This window comes from Carassius gibelio, chromosome B10, assembly GCF_023724105.1.
Source record: "Carassius gibelio isolate Cgi1373 ecotype wild population from Czech Republic chromosome B10, carGib1.2-hapl.c, whole genome shotgun sequence".
NCBI lineage: Eukaryota > Metazoa > Chordata > Actinopteri > Cypriniformes > Cyprinidae > Carassius > Carassius gibelio.
This window is the reverse complement of record NC_068405.1, coordinates 5,772,842-5,796,774: the sequence shown is the minus strand read 5'-3', so window position 1 is coordinate 5,796,774 and position 23,933 is coordinate 5,772,842. Positions and strand designations below refer to the sequence as shown.

The 23,933-nt window shown below is 36.9% G+C and overlaps 1 protein-coding gene across 2 annotated transcripts; it reads left to right on the top strand.

Annotated features, from left to right (window-relative positions):
• Window positions 1–4,359: 4,359 nt before the first annotated feature.
• Window positions 4,360–23,132, top strand: LOC127966797 (glutamate receptor ionotropic, NMDA 3A-like). Of its 2 annotated transcripts, XM_052568071.1 has the most exons (10): window positions 4,360–4,526; window positions 4,596–5,060; window positions 8,956–9,560; window positions 14,199–15,249; window positions 15,358–15,503; window positions 16,643–16,758; window positions 16,862–17,013; window positions 18,407–18,571; window positions 18,734–18,804; window positions 22,671–23,132. In XM_052568071.1, the coding sequence occupies exons 1-10, from the start codon at window positions 4,419–4,421 to the stop codon at window positions 23,005–23,007; spliced, it is 3,216 nt and encodes a 1,071-aa protein (XP_052424031.1). In that variant the 5' UTR covers window positions 4,360–4,418; the 3' UTR covers window positions 23,008–23,132. The 2 variants fall into 2 exon arrangements, with proteins under 2 accessions (XP_052424031.1, XP_052424030.1); XM_052568070.1 differs by having other exon boundaries at window positions 4,360–5,060.
• Window positions 23,133–23,933: the final 801 nt, after the last annotated feature.

Sequence of the window (23,933 nt, the reverse complement as noted above, 5' to 3'; positions counted from 1 at the left end):
TGGTTTTGTTCCAGGACACAAGCAACAGAAGGCCAAATCTGTTGACCATAAATTATTAAATATGTGACTCTGCCTACATTTCTGCACAACCTGAAATGCAATGCTGAAATACGTGTGATCATCCACAAGAGGTAGCTTGCAAAATTATAATGTATTGCTTGTAGGCAGTTAGCAATGTTGCTTCACACAAGTGAGTAATTGTTATTATTATGTGGTCACTACTGCATTGTCTAATACTGATTGTTTGATTTGTACTGAGTATTTCTGCATTTTTAACCTGAATCACAGGAGCATCCATCTACTGTGTGAAAGATGAAGGCTGTCAAACATACTGAACTATTAGCCAATCATAGCAGTGGGCGTTTACTTTTGAGTCTACAATCTGCCATGCCATTTCAAACATAGTGTTCTGATGAGGGGGTTAAAAACAGGACAGAAAATATCCTACTTCTATACTTCTAAATTATGATGCTTTTTGATGTAAAAGTCTTGATAACAGAGGACGACCAAAATTAAAACAAAGGCAGTTCATGATTCCTATCGCAATTGAAATGAACAATAAACCTGACCAAGATAAAATAATGAACCCAAACATGTTTTAGCTTTTCATTGCAAGTGCAATGCTGTACCAGGTGAGCTACAGAGCAAGTTTACTATGTCAGAAAAAGCCACTGGAAAAATTTACCTCTACCTACATTTCTGCAAAAAAAAAAAAAAAAAAAATTCTAAAGTTGAGAAAATGTAGAAGTTTAAGTCAACCAGCATCAGCAGATTTTTGAGTTTTCTCAACTTGTTGCATTCAGTTTATACATCTCTTACCAAATCTCTTACCAAAATAATTTGAGAAAATGCTAAAATCTTCTGAAGCTGGTTGCGATTTTTTGCTGTGTATACAGTACATATGCATTGCTGCAGTATCCAGTTGAAATAAACTCTGTCATCTTTTATTACTTTTATGACTTTTATGACTATGGGCCAGAGTAATGAACAGGAAAGCCTAATTTTCATACAGTTCCTTGCACAACATTATGCTATGTCTGTAATATTTGAAAACTGAGACTTTTTGAAGATTATCCAATTTAATATAGGTTTGCTCTTTAGCTCACATGATAAGGCATTAGCGCCATTCACTGGACATTTCACATTAAAACTCAAAGCCTCTATTCACTGATATTCTGCCCCATAACTATAAATTGTGTCAAAAGAGATGTTTTATTACATGTTCATTTCACCTGGAAATTGCCATGTAAAACATAGGTAGAGACATTGTTAAATAGTTTTCCCATGTTGTAGGTGTAGAAATGTTATTTATTTTTATTTGGCATTGTTTTTTCAACTGTGTCTGTGATCCACTAGTTTCCAACCCCTACTATGCTGTAAAAAGTGGTCACAATTGTATTTTGTTATGACCTACATTAGGCATCAGCACAGCATTAGAAGTTGTTGATGCAACCAGTCATGCCTGCTGCTTGGGTCTAATCTTATATATAAGTCTGATAGGAGAGGAATGAGAAGATGAGATTTATTATAGCGGCTTGTCAATGAAGGGTCAAAGAGTCACTGCTAAAAGCACACCTCTCTCATGGTGCAGGTCTGCGCTCGGAGTTTAATGCTTTCCATATGGAAGATTTCATGCTGGGGTAATTACCAGGATGTAATTTATTCATTTCACACTTGTTTTTGAATCAATAATAATTAGTGATTTATAGTAATCATCCTGTTTTTACATTTCATTGCTATTTATCTGAATGAAAAGTCATTTGATTTAGACTAGAAATTTGGAATTTCATTAACAAAAATGTAAAAAATAAAAAATAAAAAAGATGATCTGTGTCCATGAGGTTGGAAAAGCTTTTGATCGTGGCTGGATTAAAGACCAGATGAGTATAGAAACTCAGGCTTCTGACTGCCAGGAGTCTCCAAAGCCTAAGTCTGCATGACTAAAAACTGCCAAAGACCTGCTAAAGACTACCCTCAGTGCATTAAATGGCACGATGACCACTAAGAAACCGGGTCCCTCAGTGCATACACTACAGTTTTTTATTGCGAGACTGAAAATTTTAATATTATAATTTTGAAATATTACAGTTGAAAAAAAAAACATTTTTGTTTATGATCTAGCTATTTGGTGTAGTCCTTTGTTTTAATATAAAATCCTTCGGGGGGAAAAACAATTATTGTTTGCTAATTGTTGAGATCTTGTGAGGGGCAGGCCGCTAGAAGAGAGAATATATGTCATCGAAGAGAAGAGAAGAGAAGAGAAGAGAAGAGAAGAGAAGAGAAGAGAAGAGAAGAGAAGAGAAGAGAAGAGAAGAGAAGAGAAGAGAAGAGAAGAGAAGAGAAGAGAAGAGTTGTTGCAGTAGAAATGAGAAGGTTTTGTTGTTGTTGTTGTTTGTTTGTTTGGTTTTTTGTGTGATTAAAGATTGAAATAACAATAATAAAATGCAGTATTCTATAAAATAATCTAAAGTGTCTATTTTATTTTCATGGTGACTTTAACATACTGTAGGATAACAGGTCTGCCACAAGGGAAATGGTCTGCGGTTAAAAGACTTGACCCTCAAAGGACCATGATCCAGTTCTGCATGAAAGACAGTATATCTGGACACACAGGGTGATCTTACAAGGTTCTGTTTACCTGTTTGCAGGGTCATCATGCACCTAGGGGTTTTTTTTTTTTGTTGTTTTTTGTTTTTTTTTGAGGGGGCATCACTGGATGTTAAGAGGCAAACAACAGTATGAAAATGAATTTTTATAATTAAGCAAGCACAACTGAGGGTTTACTTACAGTAGGTTGCTTTGAATCGTGCCTGAACGTGATCATTCCCCCTCCCCACTCCCCCGCTCTCACACTTGCACTAAGCTTTCCGGGCCAGAGCATGCTTAAGTCAAGTGCGCAATAACGGGGAATCCAAATTTCACTAATATTCAACTTAATATATTTGTAATTTATGCCATGCCTTGGTTTTAATTTGTAAGTTTCCGAGAATTAGACTAATCCGATCCTAAACTTCTGGGGTCCCTATATGCAAAACGCGGTGGAGTGGGGTATGAGTTGTTATGATTAAGTATGACCCACCTGGACCTCAGGGCACAACCGGTGCTCTGGCTGCATAGTCTCAAAAGAATGATTTGTGATATGGCAGTGGTGATGAGGTACAACATCCATCAGGTTTGTCTTGTTCATCACTCATCGACAGCACTGTTCTGGTGTCACGCCCCTCCTCTTATCCAACCTCTCCTGCTGAAAGTCAGGATTGCGTCACTGATAGAAGGACAGCACTGCTGATGATTCAAGGGAGGGGCAGAGGTTAGAATTCCTAACCAATCAGAATTATTTTCAGAAAAATTGGTGTGTAACTTCTTTTGGCTGCTTCTACAGATAAAATGCTGTGAAACTATCAAAGGAAAATTGGAGTTACTACATATTTTGCCAGCATGAGCATAAACAACATCTGCTTTCCTTGCCACGTTGTTTCCTTTAGCTTGCTCACTGGTGCGAGAATCTACTTAAATCTGACTTATATTGTGAAAAGTGCCATGCAGATAAAATCAGTTTGAATCCAATTTGAGTTATTTTGTTATGTATTTGCGTATCTTATAATTTAAATGATATGCAAATAAAATTAAATAAATGCCGTTAACCCATATTTGAGGTAAAAATCTAATATCTAAATCCATCAATGTCTGTGTATAGCAGAGGTGTGAGTGCAGCAATGAAGGGGTTAAATGCACAGCACAGCCAGTGCAATAATCTGCACTATTCCAGTGCCATTGTGGGGGTTTATCGGAACAATTTCACTGCGCATCATGTTTAAACTGCATTTTAAACCATTTAAACGCTCGTTTCTTTTCCGACAAAGTTTGCATGTAGATTAACAACATTTTTGGAGATCCGTCATGATTATTCGTGATCAAATTCAGGATGGAATGTAGGTTTGCATGCAAAAATAAAAATGGAATTAATGGAAAATGAAGTATTTGTTTCACATCCTTGGACCTTGGCTAATAAAAGTGGTTTGGGGTTTTAACATCACTTTACATTTTACTAACTGCCTTTTCACCTGTTTGGAGAGCGCGTAAAAAAAACAACACCCTCTTGATTATTTCGTACCAAGAATATATTTGTCCACAAACGCTTTTGAGATGAGCAACGAGTGTTTTGAGCCGCGTTGGACATGTGCACTGCTGGTGATCCCTCAGAAGCCTGTTGGAGAGGAGCGCAACTTTGCTGCGTCTAGGAGATTCACCGGCGATCCATCATCTATCCAGCGCTGTACCACCGGGCGCGCAGGTGGACGCGGATCCCGTAGTTTCCAGAGCTTTACCGAGGGTATTTTGGAGTAATGCCGGGCTCTTGGATTTGGGGTGCGTTGGGCAGGTTGCTGTGGCTCTCTTTACTTGCGCCAAGCGCTTTGATGATGCTTCTTGTTCCCCCAGCATCTCTGGCACATCCACAGCCATGTCAGATTCTGAAGAGGATCGGACACACGGTGAGAGTCGGAGCTCTGCACCTGCAGCCTCGAGTGTTCAGGCTGGATTCACTCAGAGGGAGAGACACGGACTGGGAAGCAGACAGAGAAACGTGGGAACAGTGGGACACGATGACCCAAAGTGGGCACGAACGAGGATGGAGTGGTATCAGGACTAAAAGCTCAGCGAATAACCCACACAAGGCCTTCAAAAGTAAAAGCGCACTCAAACAAGTGGGTCCGGACACTGTGTTTCTACCTCGAGACTCTGTTCTGCTCGCTACACAGACTCTCAATCGAGTGGCGGGGCTTTTACCTTACAACCTCAGCCTTGAGATAGTCATGGCCGTGGAGGCAGGACTGGGGGAATTACCTGCTTTCTCCTTTTCCTCCTCATCTACACCTGCCTGCGCAGATCCCGTGTCGTTCCTGCAAAGTGTTTGCCACACTGTCATCGTGCAAGGAGTTTCTGCCATCGTCGCGTTCCCACAGAACAGGGACGAGCTGGTGATGCTGGAATTTATCGCCACGACGCTACAGATTCCGGTCATCAGCGTCGTCCAGAGCGAATTCAAACGCCAGTGTCAGGTGTGTTTATTATTCATTTATTTTTAATGAAAAATACTCATGTTTACATATATTGCATTAGTCTGGAGCTCCGTTTCTTCATCGAGAAATTAGGGACTACACTACACACAAGTACAAATAGAGGACACGTTGAAAACGTTTGGAACTGAGAAATTGGATTGGAAGCATGCATGAATGGTCAATTATTTTAGTAGTTATTTTTTTAATTATTATTATTATTATTATTATTATTATTATTATAAACAGTACATTGCAGACTCAGTAAATAAATATATGATGTGCTACCTCCTGCCTTTCAAATAAATGTGTATTTTCCCTTGTGATATGAATGTCAGGTACAAAAATAATCCATAGTTTATCAAATATATAATACGAATGTTGACAATATCTTAAACTGAGAATGAGGTGAGAATACAGAATGATTTTAAGATGCATATCAACATCCAAAATTGAATGGTCACTTTCATCAGCAACTAAAATGAACACAAATATTTATGTAACTCAAAAACACAGCTATAAAATGTTTTTTTTTTTCAAAATTAACATACCCAAATACATACAAAATTTCATATTGCATGCATTTCTGTTATGTTATGACTTATTTATTACAATGTTATTAAAAGCTTCTATTCTTAAGTTGCAGTGTTAGCATTGTGTAGTATATTTTTACAAACTGGTAAGTAAATCAAATTTGTCAAAACCGATGACAGTGTTGTTGCTGAACATGTTTTATACCACACTCTTTCAAATAAAGGTTCTTTATTTAGTATCATTTCCAAGAAGAACTAGAAACATTGGCATTATACTGGAAGTAGAAGGTTCTTCAGATTATTAAGAAAGAAAGAAAGAAAGAAATATATTTTAAGACAATGTTCTTTGATTAACCACCAAAAATGGTTATTTCATGGCTTTTTTTTTTAGAATGCATGTCTCATATTTAGTGCATAAATCATAAATTCAGTGCTATGGATTAGTATAACTGATGCTTTAATGACTCGTATCAAATGTTCACTATATATTGGTCTATATTTAAAGCTAAGTAAAACTTAAGGTGTCTGATGAAAGGGTGAAAATGCTTTTTGGAAATGAAATTGGAAGTTTGTTGTGACACCTGCTGGATCAGTCTAAACCAAAAAATAAAACAGCTATTTAGATGGTGACACATAGCATCTGATAAAAAAGCACTGTGCACCCTGAGGACAGAGCTGTTTGATATCTGATCTTTTGAAGTTAGCACCATCTTCTGGTCAGCTCTTTGTTTACATGGCTCATATAAGATTGATCAGATTTCTCGATGAGCTCAGAATCGGTGTCGGAGTCAGAAAAAGAATTGGTGTCTCAGAATCTGTCCAAATGGCAATTAGTCTCTCAATGTGCTCGTTACTGAGCCTTACAGACTTCTGTCAGAACAGGAATTGTGCTCTCAGATGGTGGATGTATACAAAACTCATAGTTTTCAACTCAAAGGTTTCAGGGACCTTTGCCATAACAGAACTCCTTGGTCTTTATATATATGGTTCTTCACAATACTTAAATATACGATAAAAGCCAGACATACATAAATAGATTAAATATGATGAAACACCTTCAATTTATTTGATTGCATATCATTAAATAATGGATGGAGGGAAGGAAGGAAGGAAGGAAGGAAGGATTGAAATAAATACATATACTAAAACAGTTGACTTTTACCTTGTGTTACTGAATACGAATCAAGAATTTAAAATGTGAAGAAAAAGGTCTGCAGATGGATGATGATGTAGTAATTGCCTATTTATTAAAACATCAGCAGCAAAACAGCCCAAAGGGAAAATCATTGTCAGTTAACACAGAAAGGCTATTGACATTTAAATTAGGGATGCAATACCATTTTAAGAATCAATGGATTCTTTATAGAACTTGCCTTTATTTAAGTTTAGTTTAGTTTAGTTTAGTATAGTATGTTTTATTTTATTTGCTTATTTGTTTGATGTTGATATATATATATATATATATATATATATATATATATATATATATATATATATATATATATATATATATATATATATATATATATCTTTAGTATTCATGCAGTTTTATAGTACACTGAAGTAAAATGTTCATTTTGGAGATGTAGGTTTAATAGTTTAATGAATTGTATGAATTGTTAGTTTATTAACATTAAAAACTCTTTTCCTGGATCTATTTTTTTTTTTCAAAGTTATGAACATTTTGTCTTACTTTGCCCATCTTTTATGGAAAAGGTTGCAGTAATAATTTCCACTGTAACACAGGTGACAATTAGATGTCTATTAAAGACCATTACAATAACTATATTATTTCACAACATTGTAGGTTTCATTTATCATTCCCAATTCCTTCCGGGATATTTTTGAAGGTTTCAAGGTTATGAGGAGACAAACTGAAAGTCCATCAAGCCATTTTCCACAGGCCCGAAGAACTGGGGTGTATCAAATCACCCATCTTTACCCATTCATCTTCAAAGCTGCTGGAAACGCACATTTAATTGTATCACCCTCCAGTGGTTTTTTATGACACAGCAGTAATATCTGGCTGTATCCCAGCTTGCAAATCATCTAATGACACGGGCTTCTTCAGTATAAAACATACTCATGATGATGTAGCCTCTTAAGTGTCTCTTCTTAACTTGTTAGTGGTACTTATTACTCTCCCACAGGTTAGGCCAATTAGATTTCAAGACAACTTCTGCTGAAAATAAGTCAGACTTTGTTTAGACATCTTGAGATAAATCCCTGGAAAGCTTTTCCTTAATCAATTCTGATTAGCCTGTTTTCTGCCATCGCATAATTGCAGCCCCAGAGGAAATTAAATTGCTCGGCTAAACATTTCATGTGGCAGTATCTGTTAAGGTCTTGATATCCTTAGCAGCACAATGTCATGTTATTAATAGCTATTATATTATTAAAACATTGAGATCCCAGACCTCATGTAATTAATGTTTCTTGATGTCCTTAGTGGGCAACAAAAATTGCACTGGAAAATCACAGACTTGGCAACATTGCTCCTGGTCATGCTACATCATCAAGGTACAGGAAAATCAAAAAATAAATCAGTATTTTGGTCCATTGGCCAATATTTCCTACCATTAAAAATAAAAAATAAATAAGCTGATCATTGTGGTTAATTTTGTGAGTTCTGTCTTTGGACTGAGCAACATGATGCAGTCAAATGCAATTAATAAATGCAAGTTCCAAGCGTTTGAGGAGGCTAATTGAACAGATAAACAAAAACGGACTATTTTCAGAGTATTTGTCAACTTTCAAACGTGTTGAGCTAGTTTGAGATTATATAACAGATGCATTTCTATTTCCATGCATCATAAATGGAACCAGAGAGCGTTTAAGAGAAATTGTTTTCGGAAGCAAAGAATTGCTCACTTGGACATCATGCTGGAAATCTAAAAATGTGTTTTTCTCAGAGGAGAATCTGTTTAAGAAACTCAATCTGCAAACAGAAGGAGACTGTCCATCAAATCATGCATTTCCCATAAATATCTGTTGATCTCAAAACTCATGCCTTCCCTCTGTTTGGCAGACAAACGTGTAAAATGTGTAAAATCAACTAGATGGAGAATAGTAAAAATAGTAAATATACTGTGCATTAATTAAAAGAAGCATTTTTGTTTTGCAATGTTGCAATTACAGTAATTATAATAGATGACAACCAGGATGTTCTACTCTGGGTGGCTCACATCCTCGAACTCAGAACGGCTATGCCATTTTAATACAGCCATGAATCATGATTTCATTCGTTGATTCCAGATGAACTAGTTGATATTACCAGTTGACTAGTTGGATATTTGACAAACAAGATCCGTACTCCGTATATCCATCTCTTTGTAATGATAACCTCATTTGTTTCTTCCCAACAGAACTCTCTCCATTTCCAGATGGCCTTGCAAAACCCTCAAACCGCTCAAGCAGATCTCATCTTCTCCCTGCTGTCCATGAATAACTGGTATGATGTCAGTCTGGTGATGTGTCAACAGATGAATATTTCAGACTTTGTTTTCTTGCTCCATAACAACTCCAAATTTCATCTGGGGACAGTCCTCAAGATATCCACCAATGGTAGCTCCAAAAGTGACTTTCAGATGTCCCTACAAGTTCAGCTTGAGTCCATTAAGGACTCGACATCTACTATAGTGACCTTTGGATGTGACATCAGGGATATACGGAGAATCTTCACTACGATTGCAAAGTTTGGTCTGATTCTACCCGATTACCATTGGATTATAGGAGACTCTCAGAATGTGGAGGTATTGCGGACAGAGGGGCTTCCCATGGGTCTTATTGCACATGGTGGTATGGGTGAGCCCTCGCTGGATCATTATGTCCAGGACGCTTTAGAGCTGGTGGCACGAGCGGTGGGATCGGCTGCCATTGTGTCTCCAGAACTGGCACTGATTCCTGGCATCACAAATTGCCTGGCAAGCCCTGAGACTAAAAATCTCACATCCGGAGCCTTTCTGTCCAGGTATTTGATTTTATACACTGCTTGATATTTTGTAATATTTGTGATATAGTTGTGGCATCACACGCTCTAAATGTGAAGGCTGCAATAATAATAATAATAAAAAAAAGCTTTTAAAATACACTCCTAAAAATAAAAGTTCTTTATTAGCATCTGTGGATACACAAAGTAGCTCTGTCTGTTCAAACACTGAACTTCAAACCAACTGACACTAGGGCTATTAGATTTTCCATATCAGTTATTGTGGCCATAAGAATTCACAATATCACTATACCGTGATATGTATATAAACCTCGGGGGGGGGGGGGGGGGGGTGTTCATTTACATTTACATTTCATCATTCAGCATTTTATCTAAAGTGACTCACAAATGAGAACAATAGAAGCAATCAGGTCAACAAGAGAACAACAAAGTCTCAGTTAGTCTAGTGCAGAATGCATAGCCAGGTGTTTTTTATTTATTTTTTTAAATAAATGGAAAGACAAGAAAAGAAGAAAAGTAAACCATGAAGTAGCAAACCATGAAGAAAAGTAAACCAAGTAAACCAGTAAACCATGAAGAAGAACTAAACCATGTTGGTTTACAGTGCATTCATGTTTACAAACACAAAATACATCAACAAGAGTCAAGTCAGACATTCGACTAACATAATTACTGATGTTAACACACTGGGAAAATGTGTAATGAACACCTTGCAGATATAAACAGGGTAAATAATGTTTTATGTTTTGATGAACATATAGCTAACACTTGACGTCGGCGAAACCATAACAGTTAAAATTTTATTATTATATGCATTTCTGTTTTGAACTGCGCGTGCTGAAGTTGACCAGTAGAGAGACACATTTGATAGCAAGTTTTTAATCAGTGGGATTCAACTCATAATTTCATATAGAATACACTTCTTTATTTATAGAACATAACGTTTAATATTAAGACTTATAGGCTATTTGAAAAAAGAGCCCGAATGCACATGAAAATATCTGCGCGGCTCTGAATGCGAACTCCTTTTGTGGACGCGTTCTTCACGAAACAATGTGCAGAAACATGGCAGCTAAACTCTATAATGGTCTTCTCATTATAATAATATATAACAGTTCTAGTCATAGTTATTAATATTCTGCATAAAAAAAAGATATCACCGTAGTACTACAATGAAGAGCTTGACTCAAAACCAAATGCATCTTATATCAGGTAAATAATATATCCATGATATATATACACCGGCTGAGATGTTTTGAAAACACTTGTACCCTACCTAAACGAAAAAATCCAGTCTCTGCCTGTTTCAGTTTGAGTCTTGGTAAAGTTTTAAACCCCTGCTGCCAAGATGCTCTTCTTTCGGTCACGGATTATGGAAAGTGAAACAGAAATCTATAGGGGTGGTTGGATTTATTCACACACTTTAAAATATTAATTTGAAGCTTCTTTCTTTTCAGATTCTTACAGCTTTATCATAATAGGCTGTATATTAACTTATTGGGAGAAAACCGGTAGATCTATGTGAAATCCGACATTTGAGCTCCCCCAAATAGTCAAAATGGCATAATCAATAACACCCCATGAATATTCGACTGTTAGATTGGTAGTCCAATCAGGCTCCTTGAATCATCGAATTAACATGAACCAAGATTAATAAATGCTGTGGAAATATTGTTCAATATTATTTAAATGTTTTTTTCATTTGTGTTAATTAATGTTAACTAATGAGCCTTATTGAAGAATGACCACAGATGAGGTGTTAAGTGCATGGCACTGTGACCAACTTAACATTTCGCTCATTTTTTCAAGATCAGTTTTAATCGTGTAACTGTTAATAGATTTGAACAAAGAAATAAAGTGTGACTACGCACAGGCCATATTGATTGCAAATAAAAAAATAAGACCAGTAAAGAAAATCACCCTTTACTTAAATATATGAACATAGAAAACAGCTGTTACCGGGTTAATATAATGTTTCCCATTCTATGACTAGTAAAATAATGGTAACTTCTTCTTGTGTGCCAGGTGTAAGTGTTGAGGCACAATACTGCCACCTGGGATCTCAACCAGGTACTGGCACTGGAGTATTTATATGTGGTGTTATCATAAGAGAACGATTCATTTTAAAAATTGCAGTTATCGCTGATACCGGTATATCGTCACACACTAAATTAGCACGATATCGATAATTGTTGATTTGAATATCACGGTTATCGTCAGTACTGGTATATTGCGAAACCACTAATTGACACCAATTAGCAATGGGTGCTATAATGCTCTTCTATATGCAGTCACTTGTTTCTACTTCTTCTTCACTGTATTTTGAATTCAAACAAACACCAAACATATTGGAATAAAAGATTACTGTGCACTTAATTCCATTTAATTTCAAATGGACAACAAAGCAGCAACTGAGCTACTCTACCCAGATACATTAATGAACATGAATTATATATATATATATATATATATATATATATATATATATAAAGAATAAATAAATAAAGAGAGAGAGAATTATATGTGACCCTGGATCACAAAACTCAGGTCACTGGGGTATATTTTTAGCAATAGCCAAAAAAACAAAAAACAAAAAAAAAAACCTTAATTAGTCAAATTTATCGATTTTTCTTTTATGCCATTAAAAGATCATGTTCCATGAAGATATTGTGTTCATTACCCATAGTAAATATACATATATTAAAAAAAATGATCAGTTATATGCATTGCTTAGAACGTTATTAGGTGATTTACTTTAAAGGCGATTTTCTCACTATTTAGTTTTTTTGAGACCCTCAGATTCCAAATTTTCAAATAGTTCTATCTTGGCCAAATATTGTCCTATCCTAATAAACCATACATCAATGGAAATAATATTTATTTGGCTTTCAGATGATGTATACATCACAATTTAGAAAAAAATTACACTTAAGACTGGTTTATATAATTATATATTGATTTTGATAAACTGGTACTGGAATACTCCAAGTCTGCATATTCTATAAAGATTATCCTCTTTATACACAGTCAAGAGGTTTTTTTATTTTTTTTTCTGATGTCAACAGAATTGAACAAAAAGCAAACAAAACATTCTCATAGTGAGCAAGAAAAGGCTGCGGTTGGTGCAATGAAAAGCAGTAAGACACGACATTAGCCTGGTGGCAAACACGCTCATAGAGACAGCATATCAAGAGCATTTTTTCCTACACTGCACTGTCAGGAAACAACACCACCAACTTCCAAGCAAACTACCTCAGGGCTTCAATTTCACAGGCTCAGCACTCCTATCATTACTGATTTAAAAGAGTTACTGTTAGCTACACCTCTGCAGAAAAAGAGAAAAAGAAAAAACTGAACTGAAGATAGAACAGTAATAAGACGGTATTAATATTCCCTAAACTGAAAGGTCAGTCAAGTACAGTAGCTAAATGGCACAGCTTACCCACCGGGAAGTTGGTTCACTGTGAGATTGGAGTATTAAAGATAAAATGATAAGGCATTCACATATTTAACTTCTGTGATACTATATTTTCAGATGCAATGCAATATATCCAGTAAAAATAATCAGTTATTAGGCAGGGCAAATATGAGCCTTTAGATTTACAAGTTAGTAATAATTTGAGGCGGTTAATCTACATATAAATGCTAGTAAGAAAAATAACACCATCAACTGGAGCAATTTAAGTAGCAGTATATTATATAATATGATATAGCGTAGTTTATCTTTTGCAATTAGAATAGTATTTATTTAGCACAAAAACAATCAACAACAACAACAAAAAAAATTCACCATTTTATATTTAGTTAGCTATTTACACCAAGTGTACATTGTGTCACATACCGTTTAAATGCATTTAAATACTCCAAATCTGTTGTTTTAGAGAAATGTGCACTGATGTATAGTTCAAAGAAAGGATCTATTCACACATATTAATAAATATAATGATAACTATATGAGCGTTGCACAATAACATTCTGTTTACACTAAAAAATATATTATTAACTCAGTTCTGGTTGAAATATGGACAAACACTGCGACTTTCAAATATTATTTAAAAATTACTATATGGCTGGCTGAAAATGAGCCCAGGATAGGTTGTAAATAAAAATTTGACACATCCTTTCTAGAGGCATCAGCAGTAATCAAAAGGTGAACATTTATTAATAAGTCATTTAAAAATATATATGATTTTTTTATATTTTCAAGAAATGTCAATTTATTGAACATCTGAATAAATGTTAATTTCCAACCTGCTGTATTTTGGATTCATTTTAAGCAATAAATATAGAGTAGTTTTTTAAGCAATAGTTGAGTTAAATAGAACTAAAAATAAAACATTTAACCCAACCGCTGGGTCAAAACAACCTATTCACTGGGTTTGTCCTTATTTCACCCTGCGCTAGGTTCTGAATGTGATGATATTGTTTCTCTTTGTCATCATCGTTAAAGCTGTGATGAGGAATTCTCTATTCTCAAAGAATTTGAATGATTATTTAAACTTTAAAGTTATCATCCTATGTATGAACGGACCTTTAGATAAGACACATTTTGTTGTGAAAGTAAATCAGGTTCATTTTGCTTTGATGCTGTATTTGTCAGAATTAGATTGGATGAATTTCTATGGATTACAATGATATATGATTTTCTTATATTTTTAGATACATGGCCAGCATGTCTTTTGACGGCCTAAGTGGCTACATCAATGTTCAGGAGGAATCAACCATCATCTCTGAAAGCCATCACTTCATATGGAATCTCCAGCAGGACCCAATAGGCAAGCCCATGTGGACACGTCTCGGCAGCTGGAAGCAAGGCAAACTGGTTATGGATTATAGAGTTTGGCCTAACAAGAGACATTCTCAGGCAGGAGTGGACTGGCGGCATTCCTCTCGTCTACACTTGCGCGTCGTCACCCTGGTAGAACATCCGTTTGTCTTCACCCGAGACGTTGATGAAGAAGGCTTGTGCCCGGCTGGCCAGCTGTGCCTTGACCCACTAACAAATGACACATCCTTATTGGAAAACCTTTTTCAGGGTTTGCAAGGTGCCAACGACAGTGTCTCCATGGCGTTAAAAAAATGTTGTTATGGATATTGCATTGATCTTTTGGAGAAGCTGGCAGAGGACATGGGCTTCGACTTTGACCTCTATATCGTGGGAGATGGGAAATATGGAGCTTACAAGAACGGTCGCTGGACGGGGCTGGTTGGGGACCTCATGAGTGGAGCGGCACATCTGGCCGTCACTTCCTTTAGCATCAACTCAGCACGCAGTCAGGTCATCGACTTCACCAGCCCCTTCTTCTCCACCAGTCTGGGAATCCTCGTCAGGACTAGGGATACCGCCGCACCTATCGGCGCTTTCATGTGGCCCCTGCACTGGAGTATGTGGCTGGGAATATTTGTGTCTTTACACGTGACGGCCGTGTTCCTGACCTTGTACGAGTGGAAAAGCCCTTTCGGCATGACTCCGAGGGGAAGGAACAGGGACCGTGTCTTTTCTTTCTCCTCTGCGCTAAACGTTTGCTACGCAATCTTATTCGGCAGGACTGCCTCCATTAAGCCACCGAAGTGTTGGACCGGCAGATTCCTCATGAACCTCTGGGCCATATTCTGTCTGTTCTGCCTTTCAACGTACACGGCTAATCTCGCCGCTGTCATGGTTGGTGAGAAAACCTACGAGCAACTCTCAGGTATACATGATCCCAAGGTAAGATCAACTTGTGTTTACCATTTTCAGATTATGTCAATGACTGGCAGGCTTAGAGGTTACAAATCTACTTCCTGGTTGATGAAACCGGTCCTTTTGCTTTTCAAGCTCCACCATCCATCACAAGGTTTCCGCTTTGCAACCGTTCGGGAGAGCAGCGCTGAGGACTATGTGAAAAAGAGCTTCCCAGAGATGTATGAATACATGAGACGTTATAATGTCCCTGCAACCCCTGATGGTATAGATCTTCTTAAGTAAGTCATAATCGTTATTGCAAAGTGGCATTGATCATTGAAGCTGCAATAATTTGCTGGATGCCCTCTACCATGTCCTTCTTAGATGGCTTTGGCCTTCTTGCAGTTTTGTGCAAACCCAGTGGTTTCACTGTATAAGACTGGGAATGAATAGACTTGACTAATGTTTAGACTGTGTTGAAAACACACATTTCTACTGATTGAATGATCTGGATGGCTGCAAATTTGCATGCAAAAAAATATTACTCATTACTCACTGCATTGCTGGAATGTGTGACAATACACGCAAAAAAAACATATTCCTTCATTGCAAAGTATAGATTATAAATATCAAGGAATACACATATAAAAAAATAATATATATTTTTTAATGCGAAATGTCAGATGTTTAAATATATTTTCATAAATATATTTAATAATTTATTTTCAATTTGTCCTACATATATATATATAAAATTCAGCAATAGCCAAAAAAAATTTTATTGAAAATGTAGGACATGGAAAACAACGAAAACGTGATAATGAGTAAAGTAAAGTTTATTTTATTTTTATTTATTTATTTGGGTTATTATATTTTTATTTATTAGTCAGGGACCCCAACCACCCAAATAAGATACTTATTAATACAAATAAATACATTTCTTTAATTAATTTTAATAATTGCAAAAATTACCCATGCACATAAGCTAGTGCCAAGATTCTCCAGATGTCACTTGAGTGTTCGACAGGCCACACTTAACTAAATTTAGAAGTGGTTTTCCTTCTTTCATATCCTCTGTTGTAAGTCTGAAACTCCTCTTTTGAGTTTCCACAACCTTAAGGACATGATTTGATGCAGTCCTCAAATCAGACTGCATACTCCAAAATATTTCCACAGTGTAGAATTCCTTCAAGCAGAGCAAAATGAATAGATTTCAGGAGAAGCAGATGAAATGTGCAATATTTTCCTAAGAAGGTTAGCCAGGTCTCTCTTTTTAAATCAATCCAGCACGTGTTTTTGCAAGATAACATACATTTCTAATTGCATAAGATAAACGAGAATGTAACTGTGACAACATTGTATCTCCATAGACAAAATGTTTGAATGCAGCAAATATGTGTGATATTATATAATAGCAAACTGTCTGATGCCATTCCAGGGATGATCCCCAAAAGTTGGATGCTTTTATAATGGACAAAGCACTTTTAGACTATGAAGTGTCTATTGATGCAGACTGCAAGATGCTGACAGTGGGAAAGCCTTTTGCGATTGAAGGCCAGTAAATGAATGCTTCTCACTTGTTATTGTTTCTAAGTTATGGCATGAATGAACTACTGTGCACTTGCTGATAAAAAATATATTTCCTATCCTTCCACAGGATATGGCATTGGGCTCAAACAGAACTCTCCTCTCACCTCAAATATCTCTGAGCTGGTCAGTCAGTACAAATCTGATGGATTTATGGACATGCTGCATGATAAGTGGTATAAGGTGGTACCCTGCGGTAAAAGAAGCTTCGCAGTCACTGAGGTGAGTCTTAAACAAACAAAAAAATCAGAGATGCTATCTTTTTGATGATGTCCACTTAAGAAAGTGGATCTATCTAAATAGTCCATTGACACATTTCCTTTCGAATCAGGAGTGGCACATAGAAGGAGCTGTCTATTTTTTAGGACTGAAAATAACAACTTTTTCAAATTCACACAGAACCATTCCATTCCAGTGAATTAATTTCCCATTGTTTTTCTTTCGTATTCTATCTTTTTCCATGTCTCACACATGAACGTCCCATTTTTAAGATGCCAAGTTAAAAGTGTCAAGTGGTCTCAAGTTAAAATAATTTCACATTTTAAACGCCGCACCATTCATTAACGTCACCTCCAGAACCTGGACCAATCAGAAGATCCTGGAGGCAGAGCAATGCTGCATGCTTTTGTTTACAGTAACAAGCTGCACTTGTTTAAAACCATGAATAAGTGCTTTGTCTTGCATTTTACACGCAAAGACGTATTCTGTGTGAACGGCCGCTTGGATTTTTTTATTTATTATTTTGAAATTAAAGCTGTATTTTATTATTATTATACATATACATTTATAAATGTTTAGGGTCTGTAAGATTTTTTTTTTTTTTTTTTTTTTTTTAAGTTGGTCTGCTACATACATTTTTTTTTGGAAACCTAGACACATCTTTTAAGGATTGTTCAATAAATAGAAAGTTCAAAAGAATATTGTTTATTTGCATTCAAAACTTTTGTAAACATTTTAAAACTATAAACGTCTTTACTGTAATTTTTAGTCAATTTAATGTTATGTTGTTGTTTTTTGTTTGTTTGTTTTTTTTTTTCAAAAAAAAAGTGTACTGACAACTTCTGAAGTGTTTATGTATATAAAAAAGGATTATATTGTTTTATATATTTTATACACACAGAGAGACAAACACACTAACTTGTCTCACACAACTTTAAATGCAACTGCTTTTAAACCTAAATCTGTCATCCAAACACAAAATTGTATTCTAATGAGAAGTTACTCTATTAATTTGCTTCCTTTTTTAGATCTTGCTTTCATCATCATTTACTAAACCTTGTATCATTCTAATCATGCATTATTTGCTTTCTTCATCCACAGATGTATTGTTTGCTTGTTTAATTGAGTTAGGGATTTAAGAGCTCTGGTAAAGAGGAACGTTTTCAGAAGGATAATAACTATGATTTGTTTCTCATAGAAGACTTGGAATAAAGTGCACCAGTCATTCAAACTACTTCTGAGATGGTTTAATGGTGTAAATCTTTTTTGACATTAAAAGATATCTTTTTGTGTCTTACAGAATAAGCTAAACAATATGGAGTTTTATGGAACTAAATACTGACAAAATTTCATTCATGGCTGAACTATTCCTCTTTTCAAACCTTGTCATCCTCAGACGTTACAGATGGGTATAAAGCACTTCTCAGGGTTATTTGTCATGCTATGCGTTGGAGTGGCCCTGTCTCTGCTCACCACACTGGGTGAACACATTGTCCATCGCTGGCTGATACCCAGAATGCATCAGTCATCACAGCATAAATACTGGCTTCACACCAGTCAAGTAAGTTCATTTCTTTAATTCCACGCTTGTTATATTACACATAATTACATGTCATCTTAGTGACTCGTTGTAGCATTAAAGGAATGCTTTGCTCATTACTTACTTTGTAATTCTCAACACCTCTTTCCTTTAATAACACTTAAATTAATTGATTTTTTTCAGAGATTACATCGAGCACTTAACCCGACTTTCAAAGAAGACAAATTACAGACTGTTGCAAAACTGGAGAAAAGGTACACTGCTTTCATAACAAATGAGCTTTTAAATAATGTCTAGCATTCACACAACATCGAAGTGCTAAAGTAGTGTCATTCTCAGAAATCTTTGTTATTTCAAAGCAAAAAATATCTAAATGGATTGATCTTTCTGACATCATATGAATAAAACAACATAAAGTTTCTCTTACAAGCTTTACCAGTATTTTGTTGTAAGTCCTTTAATATGTTTTACTTATAACCATATTTCCCTTTCATTCGGTCACTACAAGACACGTCGTGACCGAAGAATTGGAATCTCACTTAGAGAGACCAATCCACTTCAAGTGTAAGCTAAACGAGCCAATACTGGCATGCAATGATTGCATCCAGCTGCCGCTGATCACAACGCGAGTATAATTAGGCAGCAGGTGCAGCTCAGCTTTTTGCTTCGGAGTAGAGCAATCACATCATTTTGCTTCTGACTGCTCTACTGAGAGAAGAAGACTGAACGAGTTCAGCATGGTCTTTGAGAGATTCGTGTTGGCAGTACGGTGCTTCTGCTTAACCTGTTGATCTGCCACCGGAATGTGTTGGGCCCTCTACAAAGTGCATGCCAGCAGTTTCCTTCAGCGCTCCTCCCAACGTTTGGATGTTGATCACTGCATTGGATGGTGAGGCAGAACTTTCTAGAGAGGAGGTTTCAGCCGAACACAGAGGAGCTGGGTATAGGCAGGCCGTCCCACCCACCCAGGCACACGACCATTGCTGCGGTTCGTGTTCGAAGGACGAGCATATCAGTACAAGGTCCTATCTCTGGGCTGTCCCTGTCACCTCATGTCTTCACGAAAGCTACAGAAAGCGCCCTTTGTTATCCTGAGAGAGAGCGGGACCTCGATGACTGGCTCATACTAGCTCAGTTTTAGGATCAGTTGTGCGAACACATGGACTTGGTACTCTTGCACCTCAGCCGGTTGGGCTTTCAGGTCAACTGGGAAAAGAGCAAACTCTCTTCGAAGCAAAGGATCTCTATTCTTGGTATGGAGTTGAATTCTGTCGAACAGACAGAATGCCTCATGCAGGGATGTGCTCAGTCGGTTTTGAGCTGCCTGAATATGTTCAAGAGCAGAACTGTGATCCCACTTAAACAGTTTCAGAGGCTTCTAGGGCATATGGCAGCTGCAGCAGCAGTCATGCTGATGGGGCTGCTTCTTATGAGACTGCTTCAACACTGGCTCCATGGTCAAGCCCCGAGGTGGGCATGGCTACTCGACACTACCAGGTCCAAGTAGGGCTGTAGTACTCGAGACCGGACTTGAGATATTTTTCTCGAACTCGTTGGTGTTTGCACTCGGACTTGTCTCGGACTTGGTAATTGGACTCGCCAAATGTTTGCTTTGGTCTCGACTGAGACCAGCAATATGCTATTTTCTTCTTCAAAACAAAACCACATTTGCATGTCGCGCCTGAAAATGTGTGGAAGCACTCCAAGCACTCGATGCTTGTGCTCCCGTGGTATCTGCTATTGCTAAGAAACTATGACCTGCTCTCCATGAAGACGCAGAAGTTTCAGTAAATAATAAATGGCTATCCTTGTACAGCTATGATCAGCTGTTTCTCCATCTTGGCTTAGTTTTCAATTTTGTTATGGGAAAGGATGAAGCTGAAAGGATGAAAACGTATCCCCTCTAGCTTTAACTGCATGCATGCATCCTATCCTGAGCTTTGCGTGTGTGTGCTGTGCCAAGGCATCAGTCGTTTTAATTTCTGACCACAGACATGACGTTAGCAAACAGCAGCATTATAAAATAAATTAAAAATAATCCTACATTTGCAAACTCGTTCCTAGAGGGGCAGTGTCCTGCAGAGTTTAGCTCCAACCCTAATTAAACAATCTTGACTCGGTCTCGACTAGTCCTGGTCTTGGACTCGACAAAGCTGGACTTGACTACAGCTCTAGGTCCAAGTTATGCCGGCCTACAGCCAAACTGTCACCCCGTGGCAGACCTTGCATTTCTCCGGGCAGAAGTGCCTCTAGAACAGGTCTCCAGGCATGCTGTGGTTTACACGGATGCCTCCACCACTGGCTGGGGGGCCACATAAAATGTGGGGCTTGGATGTGCCTAACTGCCTAGAGCTGTTAGCAGTATGCCTTGCCTTGAACCATCTCAGAGAGGGCACTTACGGGGCAAGCATCTGCTAATCTGCATGGACAACACTGCGACCATTGTGCACATCAACCGACAAGGTTGCACATGCTCCCGTTGCATGTCGCAGCTCGCCCACCACCTAATCCTCTGGAGTCAGAAGCATCTGAGGTTGCCTCGTGCCATTCATATTCTGGGCAGTTGTTTACTCCCTTACCAAGGGATCACTTGGCACAGACCCCAGGAGGAAGCTGAGACCTTCACTTCAGTGAGCGCATCGTCTACGAAACACGCTTATGTCTTGAAGTGGAACCTGTTCATCGAACGGTATTCTTCTCACCGAGAAGACCCCCGAAGGTGCCCAATCAGAGTCGTGCTGTCCTTTTTGCAGCAGGGGTTAGAACGAAGGCTGTCTCCCTCCACCCTTGAAGTCTATGTTGCTGTGATTGCAAGTTGGTAGTCAAGCATGGCCTGGTCATCAGGTTCCTTAGGGGGGCGAGAATGTTAAATCCTTCTCTGCCCCCCTCTGTTCTCTCTTTGGGACCTGTCTCAAGTGCTCAGAGCACTACAGCAGGGCCCCATTTGAGTCTTTGCAGTTAGTCTCTGTTCCTGCTTGCACTGGCCTCCATCCAGAGGGTAGAGGACCTGCACGCATTTTCGGTCAACTGGATGCAATCATTGCATGGCAATATGCATTGGCTCATTTAGTTTACACCCGAAGTGGATTGATCTCTCTAAGCATGATCCCAATTCGTTGATCACAATGTGATGTCTCTATTCCCTCCTTCAGGGAACAAGGGTTACACATACTGTACGTAACCGAGACATTTCCTTAAAGTACTGTTCGCTTCTGATATATTATTGGTAATTAAAGTAATTGAAATACATCTTTAAAGGAATATTTATTTTAAAAAGGGAAATTCGGTCATCATTTACTGTACTTACCCTCATTCCACTCTAAACAATCATTGTTATTTATATATTATTATTTTTTTACTGCTTTTTATTTTTGTTGTTTTAGTTTTCAATTTAATTTCAGTTTGATCAATTATTGCTATTCGTTATGTGCTTTTATCTTTTAATTTTTTAGATATTGTTTTCATTTTTATTCCTATTTAACTTTATTATTATTTCAGTTTTGGTTTTAATAATTTAGGAAATTCAGCTTAGGCTACATTTCTAGAATATTTGTAGTTTTATTATTATTATTATTATTATTGATTATTGAATCTAATGTTTTGATATTGATATTTTATTTCAGCTTTATTTTTTTATTTTTTTATTTTTTTAAAGCACTTGCTGCTATTTTTCATGCAATTATAATGAACAGGAGCTTTCACGTTTCAAAAATGACATAAATTACCATAAAATTAATTATTTGTTGATCGTTGTCAGACTAGTTTTGTGAAACAGATCAGGCAATTAATTTAAGATCTGACTTACAAGAACACTTCATTTATGACAGCTTCATCTTTCATTAACATTCCAAGGAAATCTAGGTTAGATGTGAAGAAGTTTAAGCTATTATATGGCTTCAGAACACTTGGTATAAACAAATAAAATTGATCAGTTTTGTTGCATATGCATGGCAAGACCAGTCAAAATGTTTTTTTTTTTTTTTTTTTTTTTTTTGTATTGTACAGAAGAAAGTCTTTATAAACAATGTTTTTCATTACAACTAGAATAACTTTCCATGACATACTTCTTAAAATGATCTTCATATACTGATAATGTGGCATTGTTCTTGTCCCGATTAAGCTGCAATGTTGGAAACAACCAACAAATGCCGTTGAACTCTTTGGGAACCTCCAACTGCAACAGACGAACACTGTCCAGTCAAGATGGACAACGAAATGACCTGGAATGTTCTCACTGTAAAGAGCTGCTGTCCCCACAGGACAAGAGACAACTTCCGTTACAGACCACATCGAACGGAAGAACCGACTTGCTGGGCCTTTCCCAGAACCCCATAGTACAGGAACTGACAGACCTGGAAACACAAATCCAGCTTATCAAAAAGCAACTACAGCTTGCCATAAAGAAGAAAAAAGAGCTGGAACAGTATCAGAAGACAAAGACATCGACCGAGTCCTAGACTCATGGGAGATTTAGTTGGAGTTTTATGGGTTACATTGTTCAAAGGCTTGGACCTACCAGTTGATTATTTCAATTGTGTCTCCTAAGGGAAGCAAGCCTGCACATTCTCTGAATTTATATATATATATACTTTTTCTTTTTTTGATTCCCCATTAAACTGAAGTTGAAGAAATTGGAGAGAAGAGAAGAAATTACGTCAGATATATAAACAATGGATATATGTGTATTTCTATATTCCCAGAAGTTAAATTCTGAAAATGTCAGAGCATAACTGTCTAAATGGAAGACATTTATGTGTCCAAATGACATTTACTTAAGGTGTCAAACTGTGATGTATAATAGTGTCTCCTGCATTATTTATACACAAAGCTGAGAATGTTTTTTAAGAAGAAAGCTGTTCCATCATCTCTGGAGTTAGTCACCTTGAACACACACTGTTAACCTTGAATTGTTACGTTTCTATGTATTAAAATTGCTTTGAGATATATGTCTGTGAGATGAACTTCTTTTAAGACTTCTTAAATTAGTTTCAAGTGTCCATATGCAATATAATGAACTGTAAGTGTACTGTAAGGCTGTACACTGTAAGGCCTGGGTATACTTCATTATACTATACGGTTCTGACTTCAAATAGCATTTACAGTTCCTTGTTTTTTCTAAGTAACATTTATAAACAAACAACAAAACTGTTTTGAATATCTTAATTGTAAAGAAGTCATGAAATGCAGTTTAAGATTTCAATGTATTGTTTCGAAGGGCTAGCTCATAAAGATTTTTTTTTTTTTTCACAAAAAAAAGGTACAATTGTAAAAAATAATAATATGAATAATAATAGTTACCACTTGCAGAAACAGAAGTAGACACCCACTGCTGTGATTGGCTAACTTCGTTGCACTGTATCCATTCCCTACTTTGCAGCATGTC